General features: G+C 35.3%; 2 protein-coding genes across 5 annotated transcripts; both read right to left on the bottom strand.

Moving 5' to 3' along the window:
* Positions 1-247: 247 nt before the first annotated feature.
* Positions 248-24,719, bottom strand: TRAPPC13 (trafficking protein particle complex subunit 13). 4 transcript variants are annotated; one of them, XM_035553574.2, is made up of 13 exons: positions 24,570-24,719; positions 18,252-18,320; positions 17,226-17,325; positions 16,319-16,403; positions 15,246-15,373; positions 14,995-15,067; positions 12,333-12,377; positions 9,286-9,303; positions 6,979-7,112; positions 4,322-4,520; positions 2,286-2,386; positions 665-815; positions 248-574 (listed from the first exon to the last, which is right to left on the bottom strand). In XM_035553574.2, the coding sequence occupies exons 1-13, from the start codon at positions 24,613-24,615 to the stop codon at positions 467-469; spliced, it is 1,257 nt and encodes a 418-aa protein (XP_035409467.1). In that variant the 5' UTR covers positions 24,616-24,719; the 3' UTR covers positions 248-466. The 4 variants fall into 4 exon arrangements, with proteins under 4 accessions (XP_035409467.1, XP_035409470.1, XP_035409471.1 ...); XM_035553575.2 differs by having other exon boundaries at positions 249-574; positions 665-812; XM_035553577.2 differs by lacking the exon at positions 9,286-9,303.
* SHLD3 (shieldin complex subunit 3) lies at positions 20,797-24,674 on the bottom strand. The gene is made up of 2 exons (XM_035553579.2): positions 24,570-24,674; positions 20,797-22,428 (listed from the first exon to the last, which is right to left on the bottom strand). Exon 2 carries the CDS (start codon positions 22,291-22,293, stop codon positions 21,538-21,540), a length of 756 nt encoding a protein of 251 aa, XP_035409472.1. The 5' UTR covers positions 22,294-22,428; positions 24,570-24,674; the 3' UTR covers positions 20,797-21,537.
* Positions 24,720-24,754: the final 35 nt, after the last annotated feature.

Genomic DNA, 24,754 nt, shown 5'->3' with positions numbered 1-24,754 from the left:
GGTCATAAATTTATCTAATATATTAAAATTGAAAGATTCTGGATATAGGTAAGTCTAAAATAATTTACTTGTCCATAAAAGGTTAGTTCCTTCACCCTGAAATAGTTTTGTCAGAACCACAATTTAATAACTTCACATATTTTTAAAATAATAACAGCAGAGTGCTGCTATTTGAAAGAAACTGCCTATGAATCTTTCCCCTCACCCAACATGACATTAATGCAAAATAATTTGCTAGAGCCACACTTTTTTCAAAGGCTTTATTTTCAGTAAATAAAATGAATATGCATCTATTTAAATGATTTTAAAACATTCAAAAAATGCTTAGAGAGAAGTTAAATAAGCATACTTATGATGATGAATACATAGGGAGTTTTTGTCTTTACACCTTTTAATATGATTCAACTGCAAAAACATCAGAAGTTGGTCCAAAAAAAAACCAAACCAGCAGGAATAAGATTTTTCTTCAGCTTTCTTGTTTGACTTTTGAAGAAACTACACAGACTTGTGCAATATCATCATACTCATATGTTCTCTTCAAAAATGTGTCTGTAAGTCTTAAGCCAGAAACACTCTAGAAGGGGAAAAGATGTATAAGAGTTATTAGAATTACTAAGCTTATAAAACAGCTATTTGATAACAAAGCTATGCCATGAAGACTTACTTGTAATCCCTGCACTGAAGACAATAACGTAAGTGCAAGATGGAGAGATGTACTTGGGTGCAGCTTTCCAAGTTGTCTTCCTGAAACTCCACACCAGTGGATGGAATTCGTATTGCACATTTCTAAAACCAGATCCATAGTCCTTTCACTGCTAGAGGAAAAAGAAAAACAAGAATAAACCTGTGGGCTATTTTTAAGCATTCAAGAACTGCAGACATGTAATAGCTAGATTACTTTATTATTCAGGTTGTTGTTAATCAAGCACTTAATAATTTATATAATTACAAGAAGGCAAGTAAGGTATACTGTGATGTGCCCCAATTTATTTGCATATACCTTTGGCTGATATATAAGTTTTCTGTCATGGATTCAGTTATACCAGAGACCATAATACTAGTCACATTTTGGATGGCCTTCAAGATTTTCTGGGAGAAATAACTGCAGACCAGGTATTTGCTTTAGTCCCTGGCTTCAAATTTTATTTAGAATTACTTTACTTAAATATCACTCTTGCAACCCTTTTATAACAGACTACTGTAGATCATAGTGTAAATACAAAGAAAGTCAAAACATCGATAAAGACACACAAAAGACTACTTTGACAACGTTCAGCAGACATAGGAGTGGTACAGAACTAGCAGTAAAATCAGACTGGATACAAATGGCATTTATTCTAACAAAAATTGCCTGTAGTTTAAAAACAAACAAAAAGCCCCAACAACTACTTAAGAACTAAGAGGACTTTTGATGTAAGTATGCAATTTAAGCGTGAAATCTTGCATGATATTGCAGCCAATTCCACAGAATTCTACTACTGATTTTTGACAGTCTCCTAATTCAAATAGTATTAACATATAATGGTGGAAGATTTGTTCATTCATTTAAAATCACTGTAATCTAAAAGATATGTTTAAAGTAATGAACCAACAGTTTGGTGTTACTAGAATTCATAATAAAGTCCAGGTCTGAATTGTTTCACGAGAAATCACTGAAAAATTGTCCTGGTTTCAGGTAGGACAGAGTTAATTTTCCTCCTAGTAGCTAGCAGGGTGCTATGTTTTGGATTAGGATGAGAAGAGCGCTGATAACATGCTGATGTGTTAATTGTTGCAGAGCAGTGCTTACACCAAGCCAAGGACTTTTCAGCTTCTTGCTCTGTCCTGCCAGCGGGCAGGCTGGGGGTGCAGCAGGAGCTGGGAGAGGACCTAGGACAGCTGACCCCAGCTGGCCAAAGGGGTATTCCATACCATCTGACGTCATGCTGAACAATATACAGGGGTGGCTAGCCGGGGGGGGGGGTGCGGCTGCTCGGGGATAGGCTGGGCATCGGTCAGCGGGTGGTGAGCAATTGCATTGTGCATCACTTATTTCATACACATTATTAGTAGTAGTACTATTATCATTATTATTATTATTATTATTTTCCTGTCTTAATAAACTCTATCTCAACCCACAGGCTTCACTTTTCCATTTCTCTCCCCCATCCCAGAGAGGGAGCAGGGAGGGTGAGCGAACGGCTGTGTGGTGCTTAGCAGCCGGCCGGGTTAAACCACAACAAAAATGTAATGGCCACAACTTACCCACTCAGGAAAAAAGCATAAGCATCACGTGACATCATTACCTGCAATTTGTTATTTTACATGTAATATCAAAAGGTTCTTCCAGATTAACGGTGTCTGGTATTGTCTCCAGAGAAAGCCTTACATCACCATAACCAGGTGCCTGGGGAGGTACAAGAATGCAGATTTCTCAAATGCTGGCTAGCAAAGCTGGAGTTGTTACTATTCAAGTTTTCATTTACTGCAACAGGCTTAGAATAGCAGGAATGTGAAGACAGGAGGTAACTCTTCGTGCTTTTGACTTATTCCCATATCACAGCAGTGCTCCATCTACTACTGACCATCACCGTGAGAGATTTAACAATGCATTCGACAAGCATGATCTGCATATCAAGGATGATGACATTATTTATACGGAATGATACACACTTAAGTTTTTCATATAATTCACATCTTCAGAGACCACATACTTATATACTGCTCCTGAAAACATCAGTGTCCATTCTAAGACCTCTCTATTAGATGGATAACAGAGAAACTATGGACAATATTAGTATAGTTTTCCTGCATTAGTCCTTCACTCTTCTTTGCCTTTAGAAAAAGCATCGTTCCTAAGAAATTAGATTGTTCATTCTCCTTGCCATTTCAGTCCCCCAAGCTTCTGCCAAAATAATCAGCTGCCACCAGTAAGAATGGTGCATGATATTACACTTTGAAAATCTAAAGCAAGCTACTGACTTGAATCGGCCCAAGTTCAGAGTAACTAGGGTTTGTTAGTAAATAACAGGGAATGTATTTGGCTCTTGACAAAATTTGATAGTTGACAATCTCCACAAATAATAGATCCTAAGGCAAAAACAAGGGAAAATTTTGTCCTGCCTGACAAGCTGTAGTTGTGAAGCATGCTCAAATTCAGCAATAAATAATGCTGTGGTAAAAGTTACATTTACAACTTGATTAAAAGGCCAAAGAGGCCCCCAAAACCAGTGATTTGACAGCTTGTGAACAGTTTTTAGTTATATTTGGCTCCTTACATACTAAAGACATATGGCATTTTATAAAGCATATTAAATTATACATTAGAGACAGTAGAGGGATATCAAAACTGACAAAGAATTTCCTATCAGTAGAGCAATGAATGTAAGTTTGGAAACTTGCAACAAAGAAATGTAGTTAGTGAATTCCAAGAGCAGTCCACAAAACCAACCAAATTACGTTAAGTAGAAGATTCAAGATACTTGTTTCAAAAGTACATTCCTGACCTGAAACAGGTAATGAAAGAAGTAGTGAAAGTAATGAAAGAAAGTAACAGTACAGTAAAATTCTGTGCCTGTGAGGGAAATAATGGTTGTAAGGCTGGTAAATGGATTAAGAGGAAAATGACAGAAGGTGAGTGGAATCTAGACATGAAATAATCTGACAGCACTCAGAAGATAAAACAATGTGAGGGAGAAATTGCAAGCTTGAATTTATAAACTCGTAAATCAACCAGATACAATAGCCTGAATCAAAACTACAGATATGGAAGTTGAATATACTATATATTCTATACGTAAAAATTACTACTCAAAGAAGCTAAAATGTCTGAATGAATTAGGGAGCAGACTTCTGCGTCAAATGTTGGCATACATAAAGGAGTTCTTTTATCACTGCTTTTCAGTTTGCTGCTGAATGGCATCCAAGAATTTATTTTTATTCTAATTGAAATATTTTACTACACTTGTTATTGATTCTGTCAATTCAAGTGTACAAGCCACTAAGTTACATTGTTCAGTGCTGTGAAGAAAAGGAAAAGACATGTTATGTATCGCAGAATAAATCCTTAAGAACAATAAAAAGTTGCCATTCATAAGAACAAAAGGAATACTTTTGTTCAGCTACAGTTCCTCCAAGTAGTGCTTCTGCCACACTTCATAGATCAAATGTGTGCTCAGTATTTGTATCAAATAACTTTCCCAAATATACATAGACGTGAATTCAGAATGAGGTCCACAAAGTAAGCAGCTTGAACTTTTCCTTTGAGACACTACTGAATTGTTCAATAGGTTCCCTTAAAAACGGATGCTCAATTAAACCAATGCTTAAGTTAAAGACTTACCATTCTTTGGAGTTGGCTAGTTTGCAGCCTTCCTCGTTCACCTAGATTCGTTTTCCATACGATGTCTAGTTTTCCAATCACTGTTACACCTTTTATTACTCCAGCTTTCTCTGCAAATTCCTGCTTTGGTTTTAGGCAGTATAAGTATTGACGTGTATCCATAGGTTGTAAATAAGTCCTTGAGCCAAAAGTGGACTCGCTGAAACAAATAACATCGTGCCTTAATTTAAACACTTATTTTTAAGAGGACTTAAAAAGAACCCTACGTTTCTTCTCCATTCTCCCCAGTTTTACTGTGTGTGTGGTATTTTATTCTACATCATTCTAGTCTACATTCTATTTTTTATATCTTCACAACAGAAAACAATTATACAATTTATGTACATCGAAAGGACCATTTGTAGATAAGAAGAAAGTCATCTCAGCTGAGCCAGAGGAAACTGAGGTGCAAATCCACTTTGCTAAATTACAGTTTATTATCATCTGGCATCTTAGCATTTGAACAACAGTGCTTGTAATTTTTAAAAAGTAATTTAATCTCATTAGTCAAGGCTAGTATACATCTCTGAAAAAAAAAAAAAGTAAACCACAATAATTGTAATTTAGAATTGTATGTTAGAATATTGATTTAATTATGTCAAAAAATCAACTGTAGCAATGTTTCATCTACCTCAAACACATACACTAAACTTAACTTCCATTTCTGCCTGAGATACTGACGGACTGAGACACACAGGTAAAACAAAGTGCAAAAACAGCTTCATTATTTCACGTATTTTTAACCCTCATTAAGAAGATCAAGAAAATCACTAAAAAAAAAAAATCAAAAACAGCTATACAGAAACTGAGTAAACTGAGTATCTGATCTAGGGAGAGGCAAGCACTGGTACAGAAACAAAAATGAATCTGGATGCCAACTCTGATTTTTGCATTAATTTGGAGCTTACCCAGACAGATGAGAGTAGAAAAAGCAGTTGCTGTAGTTCAGACTCCCTGTGCGTGTTAGCATTTTGAAGTAAACAGTTCTTCATTTTAACAACGACAAGGAGTTTAGAACTTACTCATGGAATGAAATAATCCAGAAAATAAACACTTAAGAGGTATATACCGAGGACTGTATATCCCTTGTGGAATGGATTTTATGGCAAAGGGTCATATAGTCTGCTTTACAAAGCTGAATACATTCATTAAAGTGCTATTAAAATGCTGAAAAATTAGCATTAAAAGGCCAGTAGTATAATGGAGCTACTTACAAAAAACTAAGTTTACTGCTTGAAATGTGCTGAAATGTTACTTAATGAACAGATCAGGGTACTATCATATAACCTGAAGGCAAGGACAACTGCGAAGATTAATTAAATTCAGTTTCAGCTTCCTATTTTTTCAAGAGTTCTTTCGACTGCATACTCAAACAGCAGTTTAACCATCTTCTCAAACATTAGGAAAAGGGAGGAAGGTACTCCAGATGCTGAGAACCAATGGTGTTTAGCTTCAGAGCATGAGGAAAGCTGGCATGTAAATATGATATTCTTAAGAAAAACAATCCCTTCCACAGACCACAAATGAACCTAATACCAGCAGCTTATTCATATTTCAGTGTTCTTCTCAGCATTAAATCTTTAAAGAAATAGATAATTATGACTGCCAGGAAGTATAGAACTTATTTTGGCGTTGAATTTCAATTCATCTGAAACTACTTGTGACAAGAACTTGACGCACTGCAATTTTATGTAATCGCTATAGGCTCTTCCATTTTTTAAGCACAGACCTTTAAGTTTTTTCCATCAAGACTCACAGTCCCCTCAGTATCTTACAAAAACATTTTGTTTAGCCTCCCTGGCTCCCTCATTCTTTAATCTTCTCTCTACTACTGCTGCCAGCCTTGATAAGGTTTTCTTAACTGCTTAGATACTAGATGGCAGTGACCACCATGTGAAATTTGATCCACAAGTGCAGAAGTGTAGCTCATTCACCACATTCATTACATCTCAGTATGAAAAAATCAATTAATTCTATGTCTTTCTAAACACTTCTGCTACGTAAACTGCTATCTGGTTCCTTTCCAGTGAATCTCAGACTCTCACAGTCTCACAAGCTGATGATACTAAATCAGGGCAAGAAACACTACAGTGGACACAAACACTTTGTATGAACGGCACTCCACTATGCTGCAGCTGAGTGCTTTGACAGTCAGGGAGAAGACAGAATTTTCACTTTAGCCCCCACTACATAGCACCCACACTACACCTCCTCAAAACAAAAACAAAAACAAAAACAAGCAACTGCAAAGCACAAACAGCCAAAGTTGACCTCCACCCAGACATTACAAGCTTTTGTGTCCTCAACGGTTTTACTGCTAAACATATACATAAACAGATCAAGTCAGAATCAGACAGGGGCTGAATTTTTTAAAGGTGATACTGCAAAATATACTAGGTAGATACTAGGTAGAATTACAAAGTTTTAAGAATAGTTTCTATAAAATTAAAACATTTACAGCTGAATTCCTAACAGAAATTTGACCTTTTTAATCAGGCGAAGAAATACAATCCTACAGTTACAGACAACTCACTAATTGTAATGCTTGTAACTCATGAAATCACAATAATGCAAAGTTTCAAAGCCAAATACCAACTAATTTCTGAGTATCAACATACCTTTCCCCTGCTGTGTCAACTGTGTTCAGTTCCGCAACATTGTACATAATGGATGGCTCTAAAGAAACCTTCTCCATAAACATTGGAGAGGTAGTGATATTCTGTATCTGAGCTTCCAGAAACACTTCATCTGTCTGAAAAAACAGAAGAGCAAGACCATGAAAATGTGATTGATGTTATTAAAAAGAGAAGACAGTCCTATTGTTAAAAAAAATAAGTCATGTGTGTTTAGTTCATGCCTGCAAATCAAATTAAAGTAATTAATGCAAGAAAAACCTTAATCCCAGTTAAAATTAATAGGAGCAAAAGTGTTAGTCAACAGATACCGTGCCAAACAATGGATGTGGGATAATTTTTCTATGTTCTAGCTATTGCTTATTTGTAATACTTCAGATTGCCACTTCCCAAGACTTTCACCAACTCAGTAAAAACTCAAGTTATAATACAAAATATTAAAAGAAAAAAAAAATAAGGAATCGCAGTGCATATTAATGCCATGCCATGCCAGATTACTAGTGCCTCAAGCTGTGTAAAAAAATGTAAAATACGTGTGTTTTGCTTGAACTGAAGTATAATAGTTCAGGTACATGCTCTGAGATTTTCTCATTATTTTGAAACATTTATGTACCAGCTAAAAAGCTGGTAAAAAGCCTCCTCTCTCATCAGCTTCATCATGCCTATGGTCACCAGCATTATATGCATCCATCAGTTTAATTGGTGCTCTACCTTCAAAATGTCCTATAGGACACACCTGTGCAAATGAAGCTAGTGCCTGAAGATGGTATACAAGTACCAATTCTAGCACAGGAATGAGAGGTACAGACATTTTAACTCAATAAACTGAAAAATCATGAAACTTGAGGTGTTTTTTGCCTCATTGCTTCTGTGGAATTGCAGACCATTAAAGTCACTTTGAAGCTTTAAAACCTCAGGATAGAATAATTATTGAAGGCTCAGTCTACTAGAAATATAAGCCCCTGGAGAAGTGCCAATTATTTAAAATTAAAAAAAAAAAAAAAAGTGTTTGTGGAAATACCAAATCTGTATTTCCAAAACAGCTATTGATAAATACAATTACAACCAGTTTAGGTGTTTTATTATAATTTCAAAAGATGTATTTTATGAAGAAGATGGAAGGAAGCTTACAGTTTCTTTTTAATCATTGTAAATAAGTGACGTCATTATGCTAATGAATTCCTGCTTGTAAATTACAAAATAGAACTCTGAATTTTATTACTCTCAAAAGGCACTGTATCACAAGGAGAAATACAGAATGGTACTGGAACTATACATTGTGCTTTACAAACATGTTATGCACTAATCACGTGTATATACATATAGGAATGAAAATTGTGCAAGCTTAACAGGTTATGGACAGACCTCGCACTTGCAGAAGGAGTTGGAAATACCCCCAACTAAAACATGGCTCCTAGTAGTCATTACTACTAACACCACCTAGCTGTCACTTAAATTGGTATTGTTTATATCCCATAAATCCATTGCTCAAAATCTCCATTAACCCAGGTTTTAGTTGTTTTAATGCAGCAACCATAGGCAAAAATTTAGAAAAAGCTAGTTTGAAAGGGAAAAGAAAAAACAAGCAGCATAATGAAAAAGCAAGTTAGCTTCATGTTACTCCTCAGTTGTTTAAATATCACGTTTTTTAAAAGAAAACAACAAAAAAACACACTTAAGTACTTCACAAGAATGCAGCTTGCTTTAATACAACGCACACCTTAAAGTGAGATCAGACTGCTGAAGTACCATACTAACTCATCGGCTGTTACATGCAGTTAAAAGTCAGAAAGCACAGCTCCAGCCTGGGAAAGGAAGAACATCCAGCCGCTGCTCTCTCCTCAAACCCACTGTCTCCACCAACTGGACGGGAAAAGTTCTGTCACAGCTCACACAAGCAGTGCTGTAGTTAAACCTATGCTTCCAGGGTTCAGTACCAATAAGGTTTTAAAAGGGATTAACTCCCACTTTCAAATAATGAATCCCCTTGTCCAGTTAAAAAGGAAACTTCTGTGTCATCAAATTTTGGTGAGATGTTTTATAGAACGGCCCACACAAACAAGAGTTCAAAATAATCAACTTTTAGTTTCAACAATGGGTATTAAAGAAAGAGCTAACCATTTAAATGATTAGCTGCACATATGCAGGACAGATGACAAAACATCAGTTCGTGATATGCAGAACAAACATTGCTTTTCCATTATGTTTTTAAAATAATGTCAACAACAAGCACAGAGACAGACAGACAATTAAAAAAGCATATATATTTATAAAAAAATAAATAAAAATTACCACAGAACTGAGGTCACTCTAATGGGAAAATAAAAAAGAACACATTAGAGAAATTAGGGTTAAATGTTAAAGAAAAAGGAGGCTAACTTTCAAACAAAATGCATTTCTGCATTTTTTTGCACCATCTAAACAAGAGAGCATTAGTAAGACAGAAATGTAAATTAAAATGGATGCAAACAAAGATGACAACTACATTTCTAATAAGTTGTAGCTAGTATTGTTACATGGTTTACTAGCTTTGCTTCAGATTTTACTAACTGTAAAACCAATCCAAAATAGAGCCTAGGGCACACAAATCACACATAAGGCATGGTAGAATATACTGATGAAAAAAAAAAAAAAAGAAAAAAGCAGTTAGTTTTAGAGCAAGTTTAAAGTTTGTCCTCAGTTTAAATCCATGCAATCGGTTGTATATGAAATGGAAAAACAGTCCTTGTCATTTTACAGATAATGTGAAGTATTTGTATTTTTAAGGTCTCAAAAATAAAAATTGAGTGATAATGGGTTCTAGCAAAGCGACAGTACTACAGATTAAAACAAGATTTCAGATAATTTAGCTGGGAAAAAAAACTTTTTGGGGGGGAATAGCCATCATTCAAAAAGAAACCAACATTAATTGCAAAATTTGTTTTCTTAATTGGCTGTGCGTTTGTCTCCCTTGTCTTGTTTGCCAGAACAGAACCTTTTATAGAGTCTTTTCGAAGGCACACCAAAGTCAGTGAAGCACCTTCTACAGACTGTGGCAGGTAATTCAATCACAGGATTGCTGCAAGCTAGGATGACAGGGCATGCATTCGATACACAGATTTCAGTGACCACCATGATTTGGATGTTACTTCAACATGAGCAACAAGCAAGAAGATTAAAGTTCAGCGCTATTTTTTGTCTTAGAAAGTTGAAAAAAATTTACTAGAAATTGTGATCCATAATTTTAGTGACAAATTTTATGAATTGATAGCATCACATTTGTAATGCTAATGATAATGGTTTAAAACCTTTAAAGACCTTTAGTAAATCAGTAACTGACACATACGATTGTTTCCCTTCCTTATTCCCAAATAGGAAGGAAATTCTTAAATTCTTAAAGTTCAGGATGATGGTGTTGGTGTTTCTGACAGAAGTGTAACAGTACATACTATATGTACACAATTACTTTATTATTATTATTTTATTCATCTTCCGCCATCACAACACACAGCAGCACTTTATATACTTTCAGAAGTGAAATCACAATCAGCTTGCTAGGCAAATGAAAATCTCTCACTTAATATCATCCACAATGTTGTTTTTTTTTTTAAAAAAAAAAGTTTTAATCAATCATGTGAATACTATGATAATGGCAGTAGCATAAACAACCAGACAGAAAGAACAAAAGGCAAAAACACGGCCTTTTTAAACCTTTACGGATTAAAAATAATAATAATAAAAAAAATAAAAAACACAACACCACCAGCTCAAACGCCACAGCTTCTCATGAATCTGTATCATGAGAAATTGGTTGCTAATTGAAGAACAGACATACTTTATTCAGTCCCTTATCAAGGCCAGACAGTAAAACATCTTTTCAATAAAAGAATAATTTTGATTTACATCGAGTCTGCCCAAAATTTACTTTAAGTGGCTTTTATTTCTATTTTTTTAGGAAGTGTTCCAGTACAGAACAAAATTTACATGTAAAGTACAGGGAGACAGCAACATTTACTTTAAGATGCCTGTCCCTCTTTCACCCACCATCTATTTTCCATCTGCAATAAAATCCATGGAGAAAATGGAGTTTTATCTCGTTCCCAAAGGAATTACCTTGTTTTTATATCACAGCAGAAGATGTTTCCAGATGTTCGCATTTATGGATAACACCAGATCTATGAAGCACTCAACTACTGGTACATGGTAATATTCTTACTCTGCTCAGGTATCTCACTCTTAGTAAACCTAAGAACCGAAGCCTGTAGCCTAATGTAGCCAGGTATTTTTAAGAACACATTTCCTTCCTTTTCCTCTGTACTTCAATATTTATTCATGATCTACAACTCCCTCTAAATAAATCTCTCTATATTAAATGGCTCATGATCTACATGCTATTCACTCTCAACAGAGAAAATCTTGATGGGGAATTTCCTATGCAATGCCGAACATGACAGATCTTTGCACATGGAATCCTCATTTGTAGATGAGAAATTGTCTGCTATTTCTCCCTTCTGTTTTCTCTGTTGATATTGTTAGGAAGGGAAAGAAATATACTTTTTGTACACTCTACAACAAAACTGTTCACAGAATCATAGAATCATTAAGGTTGGAAAAACCTCCAAAATCATCTGGTCCAAACGTCCTCCTACCACCAATATCACGCACTAAACCATGTCCAACCATGTCCAACCTTTCCTTAAGCACCCCCAGGGACGGTGACTCCACCACCTCCCTGGGCAATTCAATACATATATATGCAGACAATGTCTAAAATTGAAAGTAACGATGTATGTAATTTGTAAGAGTTTCCACTATCAGCATTACTTTCATTTACAATTCTTCCTGGAAATAGCTGTAGACAGCTATACCTAAGTATGTCCAAATAAATATTTACTATCATTTAGTTTTGCAGTACTGTCACAAACCTAAAAAAATAAATTATGTTACAGAGAAGTCATATTTACATTGGAGAAAAATAAATTTAAATTTCCCCAGTCTGGTAAACTATTGATTGTTTTGCATACAATTAATCTCCCTTACAGTAGGTAGTCTATCAAACTAAAAATACAGAACATAAATGGAAGTATTTGAGATTATGGGAAAGCAGAAAATATGAAAAAAAAATCAGTCAATTGCATTAAGGTCCTGGCTTAGATACCATCTCCTTCCCCCTTCATCATAAATATATCTGTGTTTAAACTAATGGCATAAACCCACCACGTAAATGTTTCACTTCAGAACAGATCATCTTGCTAAGAAATCTGGTGCTTAAGAAGTTCTTTGAATTTTACCCAACCACCTAACATGAAATAACAAAAAAACAAGCATACCAAACCCAAACACAAATAGCTCACACTTACCTCTGCATTGTAGAATTTGGTTTTGACATCTAGTGGTTTGAGAACCTGAATGAAATGAAAAAGGACAGATCAACAGTTGGTTTCTCAGTCAACTCCAGCATAAACTGTTTATAAGTGTCAGGATCTCCATTGTGTTGATTCTGTTATTTTGATCTTAAGCAGAACAGATGCATAAAGGAAGACACAACAGAATCAACTCTGGTAAAACCTCACAATTAACTATATTCTGCTTCTTATTAACAGACTTGGCTGCTTTGTTACTTTGAGTAGCTTTCTCATATTGATAAAAAATACTGCTCCACTGTCCTCTTAAGAAATGAGACAAATACAATGCAGTGAGCAGAATATGTCTTTAGAATAACATTACATCCACCTCATATCCTGAAGTGCTCTCCGCTTGCTTTCAAGTGGGAACAAGAGCAATGTAATATTTACAAGTCCTTCACACCATTTTGCAGCAAACAAATGTTGCTGAGGACTTTTAAAAAAATAAATGAAAGAGAACTATCCATATGATTAGTTTAAGCGATGAACCATTACTAGCCTTGACTTCCTTCTTGAAAGTACAATTGTTAAAATTATGAAGAACTGAAAAAAAAAAAAAAAACCCACACATTTTAATCATGTAAAATTTGATCTACAGAAAACAAATAGACTACCAAAAGGGATAACTAAATGCTGTGTTTTAAGTGCTTGAATTTTGTGCATAAAGCCACTACACTTAAGTCAAAATAGTTAATATATATGAAATGGATATATGTTGATACAACTGAAAGAAATAAACTTCTATTATACTTGTAAGGAAACAAGTTTAAATTATCTTGCTGAAGACATTTATTCTGCTTCACATATGGAAAAATTTATTTTACGTACAAATAAGTGTACTGCATCCTAAGAGATGCCTAAAGTTCCAAGTTGTGAACAAAGTTTCTAAGTTTTTAGCCCTGAAGAATTCAAGGTTAAAAAAGAGTCTTCACAGAGAGTTCTGTATAAAAGGTAAAACTGTTCAAATCTTTCCAGTAACAATTACTACCTCTCTCTGTAGCCAGGAAAAAAAAATTACAATTTTAATTTATATGTTTGTCAGGTTTGAAGGTTGTTTTTTGTTTGTTTTAAGTATTCTTCTTATTATTAATTTCTCTAAATTTTGATGTTTTCTATCTCTTTCTGACAAAGTCCTTCTGTTCATTCCAGTAAATTTCAAGTGGCGTACTAGTAAAAATCAAATAATTATTTTAATGTTCCCAATTAAAAGAAAACAAAACCCAACAACAACAAAACTCTAAACATAATCATAGGAATCCACAGGAACATAATGGTCTTAATTAATCAGTGATAGCTCTAGAAAAAATAGGCATTATTCATCAATATTAAAGCACATAACTGCTAAAAAAGAAGCTGTTTGAAAGCAAACTGTAACACCAGTTCAACCAAAAAGAGCCTAGGAACTATAATGGAAAAAGGTCAGCCTCTGTCAAACAGTAAACATTTTTATGTTATAAAGTAGCTGGTGGCACCTCTCTCACCAAGGAGCCATCAGTTGCCATTGTAATGTCACTATTCAGTTGTGTTTAACATTTTTGTTTGTTTCTTCTCACATTTTGTAGCTAGCATCTCCACGCCAAATGCAAAAAATAACAACCAAAGTATTACATATTTTTCTTATAATGAATCTGAGAGTATTTATAGAACAGTGACAAAGTGATATATCTAGTGATATTTATACATGTATACACACACACACTTTCTGATAATGTCTTATACTGCTTTCTTTAAAGGAAGAGTTTCAAATTTGACAGATAACTTGCCTGAGCTACTCTGAGATTAAAGTTGACTGTGTTTGATTAAGTTATAAATTATATAGAAATTAAAACATGCATGTAGACCCCTAAAAATGTTTCCAAATAAGCAACTGTATCGAGTGTAAAGGATTTTGAATTAAAATTGACAGTCTTGAACTAGGTTCTACCAAGAAGTTTAAGTAGGGAAGAGAAGATGAGAACTCTATGAAAGAATCCAAAAATTTATTCAGTAAAGCACATCACCTAATCCTCCTTTATTATCCCACAGTTATCCAAGTCCCAGTATATTTCTCTAAAAATAAACATCCATTACGTATACAGCTAAAGTACACTTTCCTGCCAGAACCAGTCCACAGATGATAGTACTTTCCTGCTTTCATCAGTTATTATAATCAAGTCTTGAAACCTGTGTGGTGGAACAAAGGGTTTCAACTCCATCAATTACTTCTACTGATATATATATACATAAGATACAATATGTTAGAATTCTTTTCTTATTTTCCTTTGAAAAAAAAACCATTATGTTCCATTTTTAAATGGTTACATACACTAAAAGAAAAATCAAAATTTTATAATCTAAACTCAAAGGTTAGAGGTATTAAAAGTCAGACTGACTTGTTTTGTTTAAAAATAATCATAAAGCTGGCTGCTATGAAAACATCTTTTTAAATTAATTTTTCTTTCTGAAATGTTTACCTGCATGGTAATTAGAAATCCTCAGTTCATTCAAAGTTCTACCAGTTCTATTTCAAATGTCAAATATTAGTATGTAACAATGCTTTTAAAGGATCAAAAGTTTTAAAATTATTTTCCATATCTACCCACTTATTACAAGTAGACTAGAATACTTTGTACAATACCTGAAATTTGAAGAACTTTCTGAAGTACATCTTCTCCCCTGTCTGCGTAGTGTAACTTACTGCACAAACTAAGCTGAAAGAAACATTTTTAAAAATAATTTTGAGTTACTTTAAATTTTGCACTATATCAAAGCAGAAATAAAATACCATGCATGTGCTGCAGTTTCTTTTAAGCCTTATTAAAACTCTGTAGTGCTATAAATAAATAAATAATCAGATAAAAATGCAAGTCAGAAGATTTAAAACCTTACATGTGTGTTCCTATTTCCTTCACTTCATGATGAATCACATCATCAATACAACAGTCAGGTTTAAGTTCTGCCACTGCAGCACTAGAAGCTGAAAGATTCAAACGCTGAGAACTTGTCTGAAGATCAGCCTAGGAACAGAAAAACGAAGCACTGGTTAGAACTACAGCTGCTTCAGGCAATCTAAGAAGAAACAGCGTATGCTGAGAAGTCTTAGGTTTCACTTAGGGTTTTGTATGCTTTTATACACAAAATACAACAAAGGTAAGTTACTTGTCAAAGTGAAAGACAATTTCTAAAACATATCATAGAACTACAGAATGGTTTGGTTTGGAAGGAACCATAAATATCACCCAGTTCCAACCCCCCTGCCATGGACTGGGACACCTCCCACCAGACCAGGTTGCCCAAAGGCCATCCAGCCTGGCCTTGAACAGATGGGGCATCCGCAGCTTCCCTGGGCAATCTATTCCAGCACCCCACCACCCTCTGAGTGAACAACTTATTCCTTATATCTAATCTAAACCTACCCTCTTTTCGTTTAAAACCATTTCCTTTAAAACACAGCTTATACAATCTCCATTTACTTTTGAGTTCCACAAATTCTAGAATTTCTGTTCTCAATGGATTATTTGTTCAGCAGCAAATGCAAAAAATGATGCAGTAGGAAAGAAGTCATTTGAAATATAAGCAAAATACACGTCAATACATGCCTTAAAGAGACTTTATGTCAAGGATTGGATGACCTTATTGAAAGTGCAAGTAAAAATACAAATTCAATTTGTTTTGACTGCGGAAGTTTTGCTACACTAAATCTCCAGAGAAGCTTTACAACTTATCCATTTTTTGAAACAATCCTATCTTTTTATTTTAATCTTAAAAGATTTCTATCATCACTTCTATTTTTATGTATTTTTGTTTCCAGGGATATTTTCTGGGTCATAAAAAGAATCGACGGATATTTCTTAAAGTCTGTGTATAAAACATGTTAAATGCATCAGATATTATCAGAAAATCTATTTAACTTTTGTGTGTTTTTTTCAATAAACCCAGTATATAGATTTATCTCTACATACCTTCACCAGTATGTCCTTGACAACTTGGTTACTGTCATTATGTACACTTATGTAACTGGAAAACGTTTCTCCCAGAAATATATTTCTGTGATTAAAAAAAAAAAAAAAAAGAGTATGTTTAGCAACAACAACAACAAAAAAAGAATATTTCACTAAAGCCCCTTTAAATTCTTTTTTATTCGTTTATTCTAAGCTGTTCAGCAACCTTGCCAATGTCAATTACTAGACCCAATTCTTAAAATGCTACAAAGAGGTAGACTGTGAAAGTCTTAGAAGAGACTTACATAGAAGTTGCAGTAAACCCTGCTCAGAGTACTCCTAGTCAAATACTGTGCTTAAACTATATTGCAACAAGCTCTATTATGGGAATCCTATTTGCTGTAGTTACAGAGCTGCATCAGACACAGTAATTAAAAACATTCTAATTTCTTTTATATATTTCTAGTAAACAGCAGGCAACAGAATTCTTACTAAAATTCAAATATAAGAAGAGCTTAGGAGGTTGCCAGATCAAATCCTTTAAGTATGTTGGCAATTTTACTCCCATTCTTCTAAATGTCATCCTAAGAGAAAATTTCATAAGAAAACAAACGTATCAGCACACACAAAAATCTGTCAGTATAAGCCGTGGTTTACAGTAGTGTTTTATGTCAGAAATTCATCCAGAGCTGTAAATTTATTTCAACTTTGCATACTTGTTATATTCAGTCAGGCTACAGACAACAAACATTAGGCAATATACATTTATATGTTATGTCCTGTTATAAATCAAGTTCCTATTTTTAAAATGATTGAACATTTTATTGAATAACAATGATATTCAAAAAGAAAGACAAGTAATAATTACATTGCTGTTAAATGAATCCTACAACTTGCGTGTTAAATGTTACAACAAATTCATTCTTACCCAAAATTTTGAGGCAAAGTCAGCATTTCTCCTAGCATCAAAGCTTCTGCTCCTTCTACAGTAGAAGGATCATCTTTCATGAGCTGGTTAAATAGATTACCTGTGGAAATATCAAATTACTAGTATCAAATACATGCCAAGCCTAAAGCTTTGCCTACATTTAAGATATGACACAATCACTTATCTAGATGTAACTTATATTTGGCATACTTATTTTACAAGCAACTTATTTATTCAAATCTATATGACCTGCTTATAAATTATAACCTACTTCCAGGCATTTGTGTCCAATAAATCATTCTGTACACATGTGGAAGGGCCTAATCCCAAAGGCATTCTCAAATTACAATTAACCTTTAAGGGAAATTCTGCCTGAATAGAGCATATTACATAACAGAACTAATCAGTCTCACTTATTTTTTTTCCCCTGCTTGTTTTGCATTTCCACACAGCCTTCTCTTCCTGGATCTTTCTTTTTCTTCTTTCTTATACTTGGCTTCTACCTACTTCTTGCAACTACTGCTGAGGAACAACCCAGGAACTTCTAATTCATGACTATACCCCAAGCATTATGCCATTTGAAAGCTGTGATTCTTGCAAAATCATTTGCCATAAAACATTAATGCACTGGTTACAATTAGCAGGGCATTTTCTTTCTCCAGATGAAGCAGATACTAACACCAAACTTTTGTTTTCTACAATTACACATTTCTTTTATAGTTGTTTTCCATTTTAAAATAACAGCACGCTCCTTAAGTCACAATAGCATCTATAGGGATAATCTTAGTATCTCAGACTTTGAGTTCATGTGTGCAATGTAATTACCAAATTTTCAAAGCTGTAGGTCAAGTGTTGTACAGTGTACCTGGGCATTTTCCTGCAGGTATTGCCAAAAAAAATATATTGCTGTTTCAGGCTACTTTCTCTGGGATGTCTTAAGACTCCTTTGATATCTAAGTCTCAGACACTCACATTGGTTAAGCCTGGCAATGTGTACACAATAATATGTCAGTACAGAAGACATACCTGGCAAATCTCTCTCTTCACAAGTCACCGGAATATTAGTGAATAAGGTAGGTTTGGTTAGCCTCATCACTGCAAAATCAGAAAATAAACCATAGGTCAACGAAATGTTTGTTTATTTGTTTGAAGTATAATTTTGTCTTGTTCTCCTCCTACATAAACAAACAAACAAAACCAAATAAACAAACAACAACAACAAACACCAAGCCTCAGCTTGAATGATGGTAAGACCTTTTTAGATCATCTGGTCATTTTTAATACAACAAATTCCCTTGTACCCTGAGACCCAAGAGCATCGGTGATGTTATTACGCCCCCCTTGGCAATCTGATGTGCTTAAGGTCTTATCTGTTAAAGTGCTTTGTGGACTTCAGAAGCAGTACAGAAGTTTACAGAACTATTCTAGGCTAAAAGTCTGTCCTATGATCCTGGTTGCTATATAACTGCACAAAATGACTAACCTGGACACTTTCAGCCATATACTCCAGGACATAAAGAATAGCATTTACATACTAATCTCCACAAGATACACAAGTCTGAGACCCCCGATTATTTACACAACTGTTTTTTTTCTTGTGATCACAAACTTTAAGAGGAACCTACTTACAAAACACTCTTTTATCAATACTGACAAAATCAAAATCACTGAGATCTTGCTATTAAAAAGACTCTAACTCCCTGCTATTAAAAAACAAAACAAAACAAACAAACAAAAATGAAACCTCTATACCAAGAAAGTGGTATTTTCAAAGGCTATTTCTCCTATGAAGACAGGCTGAGGGAGTTGGGGCTGTTCAGCCTGGAGAAGAGAAGGCTCTGGGCAGACCTTAGAGCAGCCTTCCAGTACCTAAAGGGGGCCTACAGGAAAGCTGGGGAGGGACTCTTGGTCTGGGAGTGTAATGACAGGGCAAGGGCAAATAACTTTAAACTAAAACAGGGGAGATTTAGATTGGATATAAGGAAGAAATTCTTTACGGTGAGGTTGGTGAGGCGCTGGCACAGGCTGCCCAGAGAAGCTGTGGATGCCCCATCCCTGGAGGTGCTCAAGGCCAGGCTGGATGGGGCTTTGGGCAGCCTGGTCTGGTGGGAGGTGTCCCTGCTCATGGAATTAGTGGGCTTTAGGGTCCCTTCCAACACAAACCATTCTGTGGTTCTGTTTTAACTCATAACACTTAAAGTTGCATGATTTACATTTACTTTACGTATTCTTAAAGAATTCTTAAAAAATTTCCTCCCTACTCATATAAATCAATGTTCCCAAACTTGCATATTCCTTCACATGAAAGCAATCATATGAAATTTATTTGCATACAAGCACTTGCAACCTGAGATGTTGCATGTGATATGAATATGAAAAAGGCACTAATTCATTTTTCTTTTAAACTTATGAAACATAAAACCACATTATCTTCTGTAAAGTAAAACAAACAAAAAAAAGGGATTTCTCATGAATGCAAGAAGTTAATCAACAACCTTGCACCAAAATATGGACTGTGCTTTTACCTTCATCGTACACCTTATATGCTGTCTTATACGTCCAGTCAGCTTTTGCTATTTGCAACTACGTAAAATATTCTAGTGTTTTGATATACATTAGGGTGTAGTGGGTTGTATTGGCTCACAGTAATTTATACTATCACCCAGCAAACCTACGCAAGTTAGTATTGACATGAAGAAACCTCAGTTTTCACATAAAAGATAATTATAATAATGATAATACATTCTCATTGATATGGCGAAAAGTTGAAAAGTGTGAAGTCTGAAGGCCATGAGGTAAATAAAAATGCACAGAACAGAGTAAATGGAGAACCTCTGTCAACACTGAAAATCAAGGAGATACCGAATTATATGTGCATATTAACTAAGCATTTCTGGAATAGTTCAAAAAAAATTTTTATATTGCACATTGTACTATTGCTTGTACATCGGTGCTACCCAAAACCAGTAATTCTATAGAGAAACAAAATGTGGCATTCAACTTTTAGTACATTATAGTTTCCAGCTGAGGTGTGCCCAGCAAACACTGTGTGTATCATTAATATCATCATTTGTATACACCAGCCAAGTCAAAGCAGCAGAAAGCTGACAGCTACTACTGAACAGTGACAGTGATCTCTGCTCCAGTTTAGAAGGATCATAGAATGACAGAATATCTTGAGTTGGAAGGGACCCACAAGGATCATCGAGTCCAACTCCTGGCTCCACACAAGACCACCCCAAAATCAGACCAGATGTCTGAAAGCGGTGTCCAAGTGCTTCTGGAACTCCAGCAGCTCAGTGCTGAGACCACTGCCCTGGGGAGCCTGTCCCAGTGCCCGACCACCCTCTGGGTGCAGAACCTTTCCTAACACCCAGCCTGACCCTCCCCTGTCCCAGCTCCATGCCGTTCCCTCGGGTCCTGTCACTGGCCAGCAGGGAAGAGAGATCAGCGACGAATGAAGTCAAAACACATAAATTAAGATATGTACATTTTTGTATTTAATGGGACTACCAAAATAATATTAGAAAATATTAAAAAGTATTTTATCCTTGCAGGACTACCTATCATCTCCTGCTTTTCTTCTCACATCCTAGATACAAATATAAAATTAAATAAAATCCTAATTACTCTGCATTCTACTCCATTATATTTTTTAAAATTCTGACAGCACAAAGTAACTTCATTAGTACTGTCCTTAAGATCAGAAAAATAATTTCAGTGAAATAACTTGGCTATACAAACTTTAAAACTAATAATGACCATTAGTTACTCCAGCCATAATTTTGTATCAGTTTTGCTAAGCGGTAATATTAAATCTCACACAAACACACCAAATGTCAATACAGGATGTTTAGCATTCAGTCAAAGTTTAATAATACATGTCAATGACCCAAATTTAGAGATAGCCTTAGATTTAAACTACAACAAGGCACGTAATGCCTACAATAAATTATTATTATTCTAACATATGATTGTCATGCCAAGAAAAACACAAGTAAAGTTCCAAGGGAATTATTTACTTTTCTGGAAAAATTAAGTGTGGAAACTTAATTTTTTCCTTTAGACAACTGAAGTAGACAAAAGCTACAAAACAGAGTACTAAACCAAATAAATGTACTAATCTTATTAGAACCATTCATGAGTTTCCTGGCAAAACAAATATATTATTACAGCTTAAAAATTGTAGCAAATTAATATTAAATAGTTTTCTGCTTGTTAATTCATCAGTTGTTCTAAAGTTTATATATTATAAGCTGCTTAAAAACTCTAGTACTTCACACAGCAATATTATTATGAAACTACTGTACATTTATAAACTAAATATAATTCCAAATTTATGTACAAGTAAATTCATTTTATCAGTAAGACTCAGCTTCTCCCTAAGAATATTTCTAACATATTCACAGTATAATATATCACAGAAAATCCATATCTCTCCCACAGATCTTTGGATAGTAGCATTGCAAGACGGCAGTTCATTATGTTTGATGAGTCTGTTCAATTTTATCCAGACGTCCTCCAAGTTCTGATTATTACAAGTAGACTGTTCGATTGTCCACTTTGCTCTATAAAATGCATGCAGTTTTAGTCTTTCCAAACTGTTTTGCAGTTCTCGAGATAAAGGAAGAATCTTTTCTTTAAGCTTAGGGCTATGGACAGAGACACTCCAAGACCTTTTCAACTTTTGTTTTCCATTAGATGGTGGTTCTCCTTCTCCTTGATTATCCAAGTTAATTGGTCTGTGAACATTTTGTGTTTGGATTAAAGTCTGACCATGATTCGTGTTAGACTGAAACTCAGGAAGATTTTTTGTGCAGTCATAATTAGGAGATCCTACAATGTATTCTGAGGGTGAAGAAAGTTGTTTTAGTTCTTCTGCTTCTTCAGAAGAAATAACAGGTGGTTGCTTTTTTGGTTTGAGGGGAAGTCTGCACAAATCAGTTGGAAACCAGGGTGTAAATCTTGGTAACTGACGAATAGGAAAGTCCTTCACTGCCGCTTCTGCAATTTCCTGCAGTTCTATTAGATCTCTCTGATGTGGTCGATAATGCAAGACCACTTCCATGCTTGTACAGTAGAAAACCACTTACTCTTAATAAAAGGAACAGTCTCTTGATTAGGATTCATAAATCTAGACTGAAACATCTTATTTACAAGAATTTCCTTCCCCCGTGCTGCAAAGATCAGTGGAAAACAGGACCTAAAGCAGAAGTATTATAAAAAAATAAGATACTACCATATTACAAACAACAGTGCTAGGATATTTTGTTTTGTTTTGTTTTGCTTTTTAAAAAAAAAAAAGAAAAGAAAAAAAAAAGATAGATCTAGATATCTAGGTATAGACATATATATGAAAACATTTCTACTTTACCCAGGCTGACTATAGTAACTGTATTTCATCATTGCCATCATAACTTCACTACACCGAAAATTACCCGTATGAGCACTGTTTACTCAACAGCATCCCTCCCAAGACTAATCCTTTTACTGTTACCTTCTCATACCTATCCACCTGTCATTATTCTTGCTACATCTTTTTTTTTCTTTTTTTTTTTACCATCACACACCTCAGAAGTTCTCTCAGATATCCAATTTTACATATTAAAGCAATAATTCTCTTTTCCTAGAGATTCTATTCTCTGATCCCAGAGACCATTTACTAACAAGCATGTATCAGGTTATGAAGTAAAATTAAAAACAAGAAATCATTTAAAAGCTTATCATCTTTAATATGATATACCACTACCTATTTTATCAAACTCATCAATCAAAACTGTTATTTATTTAACCAAGAATTCTCCTTCAAAAACATGCTAAGTCAGGGCATATAAATGAACTAGCAAATATACTATGCATTACAAAAACTCTTCCTCAAATAGTACAGACAGATGTAGCAGTTTTTAAAATCTCAGGCTAACAGGGAAGTGTTATGGGCAAGCTTAGGTTGTCTGCTTTTCTTCCAGCTCATATCAGAACTGCACGTTCGATTTTGATCTCAAAGCTTCCAAGTGATACATGCAGCTATTCTTTTGGAATAATTTACAGACACAGTAAGTTCTTGAAGACTTTATCCTCTGAAAGTGTCTGTAATTTCTTTCTTTCATACAATGACTATATTAAATTCAGGGGAGAAAAAAAAAAACAGCTACACATACTACTATGAAACATGATATAATATGCACTAAAACATGCCCTCTCTTTCTCTCCAGCTTCTCCCCTCCCCCTAACAATTTTGCAATCATTTAAGGTTCCCTGCCAAACATCAGCAACATACACTAACATCAAATCAATAAAATCTAGCATTGCTTAGTCATTGCACTGTCAATATATATATATAGTTTTACGTAGACAAAATGCAAAGAAATTCAGATACCTTTCTCATTTCTATTTGCAAAATCTACGGCCTGGGCACTGTACCAAATTCAATACAAAGTCAAGTGTTCAAGTGATACCTCATAAAAACATCACAGAACGTGTTCCTTTGTATTAATCACTACCAAAATGTACTTGCAATGGCACCTGACATTGTTTCATGTTCTCGGGGGTTTGCTGTTGATTTTTTGTGTGCATGTACATGTGTGAAAGCGGTTGTTGAATTACGTTTATCACTGAATTCACTGAATTACGAATTATCACTGAATTACGTTTAGTTAACAGATTTCACTGTGAGACGCTGACACCGTAAGAACTGTCCCCAAGAATGCTGGAAGGTAGAGATCGGGCAGAAAATGGATGCTGACGGACGCTTTGCACCAGCACTGTGTTATGCATCCGAGCAGTCCCACTCGTTTAGAACACACACACAAAATTGAGATTTTAACTATTTATTGCTACTACCTAATGAGGAATATTTATTTTCAAGCCAAGCATTGTCCAAGAAATAGAAGGTATATTTTACTTCTGTTGACTGAAACAAGGGGCAATTAGACTCAGGCTTTTTGGCGTCTGAGTTACTAATGTACTGGTACCCTACTGCCAGTTGGTATGACCAGCTTCTCTGCTGATTATTTATACCACGATTTTCATGCGTTATTTTAGTATAATAGTATTATTACTAATAATTCTGGGAGGCACACGGGGGCCATCCACTTCTCTATTTTCACTACCAATAACTCTTGAATCAAGGACACAAACCCAATATCCACTCGTTGAGGCCACACGCCTCAAATTATGAGGAAAAAAATAACTAAACTAGCGAAAGGAGACCTTTAAAGCACACAAAGAAAGAAAATAAAGGCTGAAACCCTCCCGACCGCCCCTTGGAGCCAGGCCCTGCCGCTGAGGGCGGCCCCCGAGGGCCTGGCTTGGGGCCCGTGCCCCCGGGCTGCGCGGCGCCGGTACCTTTCAGGGCCAGCAGGTGCTCCTGCTTGGGCTGCGCCACGTCCATGGTGCCCGCCGTCCCCCCGCGGGCAGCGCAGGCCGGGCAATGCCTGCGCCAGCACCGCTCAACCCGGAAACGCCTGGCCTGCCGTCACCGGCACGGCGGGGGGGACTACAACTCCCAGAAGGCATTGCCTCCGCCCGCC

This window comes from Cygnus atratus, chromosome Z (genome assembly GCF_013377495.2).
Source record: "Cygnus atratus isolate AKBS03 ecotype Queensland, Australia chromosome Z, CAtr_DNAZoo_HiC_assembly, whole genome shotgun sequence".
Taxonomy (NCBI): domain Eukaryota; kingdom Metazoa; phylum Chordata; class Aves; order Anseriformes; family Anatidae; genus Cygnus; species Cygnus atratus.
This window is presented reverse-complemented; position numbering and strand designations above follow the sequence as displayed.

Coding starts and splice junctions, on each gene's coding strand:
- TRAPPC13 (XM_035553574.2), bottom strand. CDS start 24,615: ATGGACGTGGCGCAGCCCAAGCAGGAGCACCTGCTGGCCCTGAAAG. Junction 15,374..16,318: donor TCAAGGACATACTGGTGAAG/GTATGTAGAGAT, acceptor TTCTGTTCCTAG/GCTGATCTTCAGACAAGTTC. Junction 12,378..14,994: donor GAAAGTTCTTCAAATTTCAG/GTATTGTACAAA, acceptor CATTTCATTCAG/GTTCTCAAACCACTAGATGT.
- SHLD3 (XM_035553579.2), bottom strand. CDS start 22,293: ATGGAAGTGGTCTTGCATTATCGACCACATCAGAGAGATCTAATAGAA.